The sequence below is a fragment of the Spinacia oleracea genome, chromosome 3 (assembly GCF_020520425.1).
Source record: "Spinacia oleracea cultivar Varoflay chromosome 3, BTI_SOV_V1, whole genome shotgun sequence".
Lineage (NCBI taxonomy): Eukaryota > Viridiplantae > Streptophyta > Magnoliopsida > Caryophyllales > Amaranthaceae > Spinacia > Spinacia oleracea.
The window spans coordinates 13,926,639-13,936,444 of NC_079489.1; the positions used below are offsets into that span (position 1 = coordinate 13,926,639).

General features: G+C 41.9%; 1 protein-coding gene across 1 annotated transcript; it reads left to right on the plus strand.

Moving 5' to 3' along the window:
* Window positions 1–7,398: 7,398 nt before the first annotated feature.
* LOC130469491 (uncharacterized) lies at window positions 7,399–9,459 on the plus strand. Its single transcript, XM_056838832.1, has 2 exons — window positions 7,399–8,084; window positions 8,193–9,459. The coding sequence occupies exons 1-2, from the start codon at window positions 7,399–7,401 to the stop codon at window positions 9,457–9,459; spliced, it is 1,953 nt and encodes a 650-aa protein (XP_056694810.1).
* The last annotated feature ends 347 nt before the right edge of the window (window positions 9,460–9,806 follow it).

Here is a 9,806-nt window from a genome sequence, read left to right on the forward strand (position 1 = left end):
CCAATCATCTTTTTAGATCTATCTCTGTAAATCTTGATGCCCAATATGTACTGTGCTTCTCCTAGATCCTTCATCGAAAAACATTTCCCAAGCCAAATCTTGACAGAGTTCAACATAGGAATGTCATTTCCGATAAGCAATATGTCGTCGACATATAATACTAGGAAAGCAATTTTGCTCCCACTGACCTTCTTGTATACACAAGATTCGTCCGCGTTCTTGATGAAACCAAAGTCACTGACTGCTTCATCAAAACGTATATTCCAGCTCCTGGATGCCTGCTTCAATCCGTAGATTGACTTCTTTAGCTTGCATACCTTTTTAGCATTCTTTGGATCCTCAAAACCTTCAGGCTGTGTCATAAACACAGTTTCTGTTAAAACGCCGTTTAAGAAAGCAGTTTTGACATCCATCTGCCATATTTCGTAATTGTAATATGCAGCGATTGCTAACATTATCCGAATAGACTTTAGCATTGCAACTGGTGAAAAGGTTTCATCGTAATCCACACCGTGGACTTGCCTGTAACCTTTTGCGACCAATCTACCTTTGAAAACTTCAAGTTTCCCATCCTTGTCCTTTTTCAGTTTGAAAACCCATTTGCTTCCAATGGCTTGGTAGCCATCTGGCAAATCGACCAAATCCCATACTTGGTTTTCAGACATGGAGTCTAATTCAGATTGCATGGCTTCTTGCCACTGCTTGGAGCTAGGGCTCGTCATAGCTTGCTTGTAAGTCGCAGGTTCATCACTTTCAAGTAATAGAACGTCATAGCTCTCGTTCGTCAAAATACCTAAGTACCTTTCCGGTTGAGATCTATATCTTTGCGATCTACGCGGGGTAACATTTCTAGATTGACCATGATTCTCACCAGATTCTTCTAAAGATCTCTGAGTTTCATCCTGAATGTCATCTTGAGCATTCTCTAGAGTTTGTTGTTCGACTCGAATTTCTTCGAGGTCTACTTTTCTCCCACTTGTCATTTTGGAAATGTGATCATTCTCCAAAAAGACACCATCTCGAGCAACAAACACTTTGTTCTCAGATGTATTGTAGAAGTAATACCCCTTTGTTTCCTTTGGATAGCCCACAAGGATACATTTGTCAGATTTTGGATGAAGTTTGTCTGAAATTAATCGTTTGACGTATACTTCACATCCCCAAATCTTAAGAAAAGACACATTTGGAGGCTTTCCAAACCATAATTCGTATGGAGTCTTTTCGACAGCTTTAGACGGAGCTCTATTTATAGTGAGTGCAGCTGTATTTAGTGCATGTCCCCAAAATTCTAATGGAAGTTCGGCCTGACCCATCATTGACCTGACCATGTCTAGCAAGGTTCTGTTCCTCCGTTCCGACACACCGTTCCATTGTGGTGTTCCAGGAGGAGTCAATTCTGATAGAATTCCACATTCTTTCAGATGGTCATCAAATTCATAGCTCAGATATTCACCGCCTCTATCAGACCGCAGTGCCTTAATCTTCTTGCCTAATTGATTCTCTACTTCACTCTGAAATTCCTTGAATTTGTCAAAGGATTCAGACTTATGCTTCATTAGGTAGACATAACCATACCTACTGAAGTCATCAGTGAAAGTGATAAAGTAGCTGAAACCACCTCTAGCATTTGTACTCATTGGTCCACATACATCTGTATGGATTAAACCCAATAGTTCGTTTGCTCTTTCTCCAACTTTAGAGAAAGGTTGCTTTGTCATTTTGCCAAGTAAACATGATTCGCATTTACCATAATCCTCTAAGTCAAATGGTTCTAGAATTCCTTCCCTTTGAAGTCTTTCTAAGCGTTTCAAGTTTATATGGCCTAATCGACAGTGCCACAGATAGGTGAGATCTGAATCATCCTTTTTGGCCTTTTTGGTATTTATGTTATATACTTGTTTGTCGTGATCTAATAAATAAAGTCCATTGACTAATCTAGCAGATCCATAAAACATCTCTTTAAAATAAAACGAACAACTATTGTCTTTTATTAAAAAGGAAAATCCCTTAGCATCTAAGCAAGAAACTGAAATGATGTTTTTAGTAAGACTTGGAACATGGAAACATTCTTCCAGTTCCAAAACTAGCCCGGAGGGCAACGACAAATAGTAAGTTCCTACGGCTAATGCAGCAATCCGTGCTCCATTTCCCACTCGTAGGTCGACTTCACCCTTGCTTAACTTTCTACTTCTTCTTAGTCCCTGTGGATTGGAACATAAGTGTGAGCCACAACCTGTATCTAATACCCAAGAAGTTGAATTAGCAAGTATACAGTCTATAACGAAAATACCTGAAGATGGAACGACTGTTCCGTTCTTCTGATCTTCCTTTAGCTTCAAGCAATCTCTCTTCCAATGCCCCTTCTTCTTGCAGTAGAAGCATTCGGATTCAGAAGTGGGTTGACTGACCTTCCTCTTTGCAGATTTGGCGCCAGTTTGCTTAGTTGGGCTGGCCTTGTTGCCACCTTTCTTAGCATTCCTCTTCTTTCCAGATTTCTTGAACTTGCCCCCACGCACCATAAGCACATCCTGCTTATCACTTTTGAGCGTCTTTTCAGCGGTCTTCAGCATACCGTGAAGCTCAGTGAGCGTTTTGTCCAGACTATTCATACTGTAGTTCAGTTTGAACTGATCATACCCGCTATGAAGAGAATGGAGGATGGTGTCTATAGCCATTTCCTGAGAAAATTGCTGATCCAGCCGACTCATATTCTCAATGAGTCCAATCATTTTGAGAACATGTGGACTTACGGGCTCGCCTTTCTTAAGCTTGGTCTCAAGAATTTGCCTATGAGTCTCGAATCTTTCGACTCGAGCCAGATCTTGGAACATGTTCTTCAACTCACTGATGATTGTGAAAGCATCTGAGTTGATGAACGTTTTTTGCAGATCCGCACTCATGGTGGCGAGCATTAGACATTTCACATCCTTGTTGGCATCAATCCAACGATTGAGGGCTGCCTGAGTGACCCCGTCGCCTGCAGCTTCGGGCATCGCCTCATCTAGGACATACTCCTTTTCTTCCTGCATAAGAACTATTTGCAAGTTCCTTTGCCAGTCAAGGAAGTTTTTCCCGTTCAACTTCTCCTTTTCGAGAATTGATCGAATGTTGAATGAATTGTTGTTTGCCATATTAAAAACTACAATTGAAAAGAATAAACAAATAAATAACCATTCACAGTTTCTCTTAATAAACTTAAATTCTAGCATACATGCATAATTCAATGTTTATTAAGCATTTTATTCAAATTATGTGTTCCGGCAGGTGTGAATAAAATGATTCCAAGATTCTAAAATCATTGAAGAACTAAGCACAGTTTGTCGACTTAATCCTAGAACATCTTAGGTAAGAAAAAGCCTTTTGCTAATAGTCTAGAAACTATTCTTGGTTGATAGGTACGTCTAAGAACTTATTAGGTAAACCTATCGAATTTGCCACGACATAAAAGGACTCCTTACTTATATCGTTGAGTTTCACCAAAACTAACATGTACTCACAATTATTTGTGTACCTTGCCCCTTTAGGACCAATAAGTAACACCTCGCTGAGCGAAAACTATTACTAGATTGATGTAAAGGATATCCAAGCAAGTGTATATTTTGGCATGGCACCTTTTAACTCAATTTTTAAGTTTGGAACTTAAGGCTCTTACTATGTTGGTTAGATTTTAAGTGAACTAAAATCCTTAATCATGCAACATAATCAAGCTTTTGATCTCATGCATTTTAAGACATATTTAAAAGCAATAAATAACTTAAAACATGCATAAGATATTTGTGATCTAGTATGGCCCGACTTCATCTTGAAGCTTTGACTTCAAAGTCCGTCTTGAAAATCTCCGTGGGAGGCACCATTTTCTTCAAATAGGATAAGCTATAACTAATTACAACTATTTGATGGTTCGCAGACCATATTTGAATTGAAAAATAACTTTGGTACTTTAGACCAATTACATTCAAATTAATGGTACGCAGACCATATTTTCTATCCTATTTGGGCCATACTAGTCACTTCATAACCTGCAAAACAGTACATATACAATATATACCATTCACCCATTCATTATCATGAATGGCCCACATAGCTGGTTAGTAAAACACATTATGCATCACGTAAACATTTGCATCAATTAATCAAGGGCACCAATAATCTACCAATTATTCAGTCCTTATTAATTCTAATCAAGTTGTTTTAACCTTAAGGATTTGTAGACCTAATCAAGAGTTTATGACTAAAAAACGCTCCCACTTAAACCAATAAATTTATATGCTTTACTAATTTTAAACATAAAAATGTATTTCTAGTCTAACCGGAAACATACAAATTTAATTAAAATTTAAAGCTCATATAAACTTATAATTGAATCCAAAAAGTTTAATTTAATTTCAGTCGTATTTAAATTAATTCATGATTTTAATTTTAGTAAAATAATTAGAATAAATAAAATTTATTATAATTACAATATTCAAAATTAAAATCCAAGAAAATAATTTAAATTATTAATTTTAAAATTAATTAAAATTACGTGAACTGGAATTTTCAAATTAAACATTCAAAACGATCTTTAATCGTAACGCAAACACCCTACGCGTTGCACGCCCATGGGCCGCACGCACACAGCCATTGCTGGCCATGTGCGCGTAGCCCATGCGCTCGTCGCATAGCTGCTGCATCCCCATCGCAAGCCTCCGCACGCATTGGTGCTCGCTGCGCGCGCCAGCGCTCATCGCACGCGAGCTATCGCTCGCAGTGCGCGCGCGACATCGCTCGCTGGGCGCGCGACATCGCTCGCTGGGCGCGCGAGCCATCGCTCGCTGGGCGCGCGACATCGCTCGCTGGGCGGGCGACATCGCTCGCTGTGCGCGCGAGCAATGCTGGCTGTGCGCGCGAGTCCTCGCTCGTTGTGCGCGCGAGCAATGCTGGGCGCAGCGCTCGTGGCACGCGAACTTTCGCTCGCTACGCGCGAGGCTGCGCGCTCTTGTGCGAGGCAGCGCGCGTTGTGGCGCAGCTCGCTTGCTGCCCACACGCGACTGCCTTGGCTCGCCCTTCGCCCATGCCCATTCGTCCATTGCTCGTGGCACACGACACAAGGCAGGGCTGCTGCCTTGTGCTCGTGCACTACGCCCTTGCTCATTGCATTCGTGCCGCACGGGCGACGAGCTCCCTTGCTCGTCGTCGCATGCCCGCATTATACAACACCCCTTAAGGGTAACACGAAGCGTCCATTGCTTTGTGCGTGCAAGTTATATGAACGAATCGCATAAAAAATTTAAAATTTATAAAATTAATGACAAATTAATAAATAATATTAATTTCATAATTTTAGGGCGAAAAAATCGAAAATTTATTATCCAATTGATTTCCGATTGTTATGGATTCAAGTCTAGGTCATAAAAATTTAAAATTTATCATAAATTTACAATTTTTATGGTGGTTTTTAATCATAGGTTTCTAATTAAATTACAATTAATTATGAAAATCAAATTAATTCTAAATTATTCTAATTTTCAACAAATTAATCATAATTACAAATTAGATTGCATAATTAACAAGACTAGGCATTCAAACTTGTTAAACATATGGAGTAGGTCAATCAAAAATTCAAGATTTATCAACAAGAATCGCAAATATTTAATTTAACATCTTAAATTTACGAAATTTTGCATTCGAAAAACTAAAACCTTCGAAAAGTCATAGTTGGGCTTCGAATTTGAGAATTCTGGGTTCGGCAGAAAAACACTATTTTTGTCAAAATTTTAGAATGCCTTTTACATGCGGAATTGACACAAAAATCACTCAATTCGGATGAGTAACGAAGAAACTGCCGAAAAACTGCGTACGTATAATTAAATAAACGCAATTTGCAATTAATTAACAATTACGAAAATTAATCACCCCTTTTAATTCTTGCAAATTTGTAATATTTAACCATGTTCATGCAATTTAGATTATGAAAATAATAAGGGGCTTCTGATACCACTGTTAGGTTATGATACATATGACAATTCATAAATCATGCGGAAAAACCATAAAGCCAGGAAAACATATTATTTACACATAATCATTTAGCATAGTTTAGATGCATACTCTTTGTTGCGTGCCTTCCCTAGCTGCGCCCGAACCGAACAAGAACAAGTCTTTAGGACTCCAAGTGTCGTCCCTCCGTAGATAGTCCACAGCACGTCCGGATCCGCCTTAAGATTGACCAACTAGAATCGCCCTTAAGGTACTATTATTTTCGGCACTTTATAGGCAAATGTGTGACTGAATTTTTCTCTCAAAAACTCACTTTGAATACTTTGAAACTTGTTATAAATTGTGAGCCCTAGCCTCATATTTATAGGGGTATGGAAAGGGAATCGAAATCCTATTCAGATACAAATTAATTAAACCTAGAATCCTACAAGAACTCTAATTTAATTAATTTATCAAATAGAATTAGGAATTTAATCATTAACCGAACTCTGCATGTTTTAGGAAACGTGCACGAACACAAACACTTGCACACACACGCACGGCAGCCACGATGGGCCCCCATGCGTGCGCGCGAGCAGCAGCCCACGCAGCGCCCGCGCGCGCTGCGCGCTGCGCGTGCTGTGCGCGCTGCGCAGCCTGCTGGGCCTGGCCTTGCGCTGGGCCTGGCGTGGCTGTTTGTGCGGCGCGCTTGGCTTGCTGGGCGATGGCCTGGCTTCGTGCTGGGCCTCGTCCGGCAGGCCTCGTCCGATGCTTATTCATACGATGCGCTTCCGATTAAATTTTCCGATTCCGGAATTCATTTCCGATACGAACAATATTTAATATTTCCGATTCCGGAATTAATTTCCGTTTCGAACAAATATTTAATATTTCCGTTTCCGGAATTATTTTCCGATTCCGGTAATATTTCCGATTCTGACAATATTTCCGTTTCCGGCAATATTTCCGATTCTGGCAATATTTCCATTTCCGATAATATTTTCCGATACGTACCATGTTTCCGTTTCCGGCAACATCTACGACTTGGATAATATTTATATTTCCGATACGATCCATATTTCCGTTTCCGGCAATATCATCGTTTCCGGAGTATTCATTTCTTGCCTGTGACGATCTTAGCTCCCACTGAAACCAAGATCCGTTGGTTCCGAATATTCATAGATGGAGTATTTAATGCCATTAAATACTTGATCCGTTTACGTACTATTTGTGTGACCCTACGGGTTCAGTCAAGAGTAAGCTGTGGATTAATATCATTAATTCCACTTGAACTGAAGCGGCCTCTAGCTAGGCATTCAGCTCACTTGATCTCACTGAATTATTAACTTGTTAATTAATACTGAACCGCATTTATTAGACTTTAACATAGAATGCATACTTGGACCAAGGGCATTATTTCCTTCAAAAATCACCCTTTGCACCATGACTACTGAAGAGATGACGCTCGCAGAGATGAAAGCGGCTTACGAGAAGGCCCAAGCAGAGCTGGCCCAAGAAAGAGAATCCATTGAAAACCTACAGAAAGAGCTCGAGTCCGTGAAAAGTACCAAGTACCAGTCACGTTACAAAGGTGGAAAGCCAAAAAAGCTTACATTCGAGATGCCCGATGACTTCGAAGACCTGACCGATGATGAGGAACCCCGCGAAGAAGAAGATGGAGAAGCCCCTGACCCAGTGACCCAGCACCTGAACAAGATGGATGCGCGCATGACGAAGCACTACTCTCGCCTAATGAAGCTGATGACCAAACTGCCCGGAGCACCTACACTAGTAGAGACAGAGCCGACCGATGGGTATGCCGCGTCACCATTCTGCGAAGCGATCACTAGAGTAACAGTTCCACACACACTTCGGCTCCCTACCTGGACCACCCTGTACGACGGAACATCTGACCCCTACAGGCATGTCAATTTCTACAAGCAGCGCATGTGGCAGATCGGGATCCCATATGACCTAGTGGAGCCTGTCATGTGCAAATCATTCGGCGGTACCCTCGATGGAGCAGCTTTGGAATGGCTCATGAACGTCCCCCCCGGATCCATCTCCTGCCTATCCGACCTCATCAACGCCTTCTATCAACAGTTCGCCAGCAGTCGCCAGTTAGAGAAGTAAACCAGTGATCTCTATCGGTTGGTTCAAGGACCAACCGAGTCGGTACGCGATTACTTTAACCGTTTTAATTGTGAAAAAATTAGTATAAAAAACTGTGATGTCAGGACAGCTATTGAGGCATTCAAAAGAGGTCTCATCCCCAATTCGGAGTTGTACCGGGAAATAACCAAATACCCCTGTGCAACCTTCGAAGAGGTGCGATCGAGGGCCACCGCCCAGATGCAAATTGAAGACGACGAGGTCATCCGAACGACATCTCAACGGTCGACAGGGGGCAGCAGCGACATAAGATCGTACACGCAGAGGAATAACAACTGGCGACACCAACCGTACAATCGACAAAACAAGGTAGAAAGTGTCAATCAATATGATAATACTAACAACGTTTACAGGAATGAACGGGTCGAGCACCCCAACATCTCTGATTACGGCTTCAACGTCGACATCGGGGGTGTAGTGAACGCCCTTCAAAATGTAGGTGGAACAGTCAGATGGCCCCGGAAGAGCGACGGACCAGATTCCATGAAGGACATGAGCAAATGGTGTGACTTCCACCGCGACAATGGTCACACGACCGAGGAATGCATCTCCCTTAAAAAGGAGGTTGCGTATCTCCTAAAACGGGGGCATCTGAAAGAGCTGCTAAGCGACAAAGGAAAGGAAACATTCACCAAGGAGAATACCACCCAACCCAGCCCAGCAACAAGCAGCGACCGACCAGACCCACCTGCATTCAATAAAGTGGTAAACGTTATTTCCGGTGGTTCAGATATTTGTGGACTAACCTCTTCTGCAGCTAAAAAAATTAACAGAGGAGATTCAGGAGCCGTCGAAGAGGGGCAAACCGAAGACGAGATCGCACTGCACAAATCCTTGACTGCAATGGCTATCACCTTCGACGACTCAGATTCTGTAGACACACAGCGGGAACATCATGACGGATTGGTAATATCGCTCCCGATAGGCAACGCTCTGATCAAAAGGATATTGATCGACAACGGAGGCTCAGTCAACGTACTGTTCTTAGAGGCACTACATGAAATGGGGTTGGAAGAAAAAAACATTGTTAGGAGATCGACAGTTCTGGTAGGATTCAGTGGAGAGTCGTTGCGAACCGTTGGAGAAATATCGTTACCCACTTATGCAGAAGGCGTCAACATCATGACAAAATTTAATGTCGTCGATTGCCCAGCAGCCTACAACGTCATCTTAGGACAACCCTGGATCCACAAAATGAAAGCAGTGCCATCAACGTACCACCAATCAATCAAATTCCCAACCAAATGGGGGGTCATGGAAATCAAGGGACAGCAAAGAGACGCAAAGAAATGCTACGAAACCTCACTAAAACCGTCAAAATCCTCTATCTAGCAATTACTGCCTGGGTCGACCACCAACGAGCCAGACGACCAGCAGATCGACGAGGTCGCATTGGACCCGACGAAGCCAGATCAAGTAGTAAGGATTGGAGCGTCGCTGCCTGACAACATCAGAAGTCAGTTAGTTTCATTCCTAAAAGAGAACTTAGACTTCTTTGCCTGGTCGCATAAAGATATGACAGGAATCAGCCCGGACGTCATCACTCACAAACTCAACGTCGACCCCAACTTCAAACCGGTAAAACAGAAGCGACGATAATTCGCACCAGAAAGGAATAAAATCATAGACGGAAAGGTTCAGAAGATGATAGAGTCAGGGAAGATCAGAGAAGTCAAGTA

Coding starts and splice junctions, on each gene's coding strand:
- LOC130469491 (XM_056838832.1), top strand. CDS start 7,399: ATGACTACTGAAGAGATGACGCTCGCAGAGATGAAAGCGGCTTACGAG. Junction 8,085..8,192: donor AGCAGTCGCCAGTTAGAGAA/GTAAACCAGTGA, acceptor CTGTGATGTCAG/GACAGCTATTGAGGCATTCA.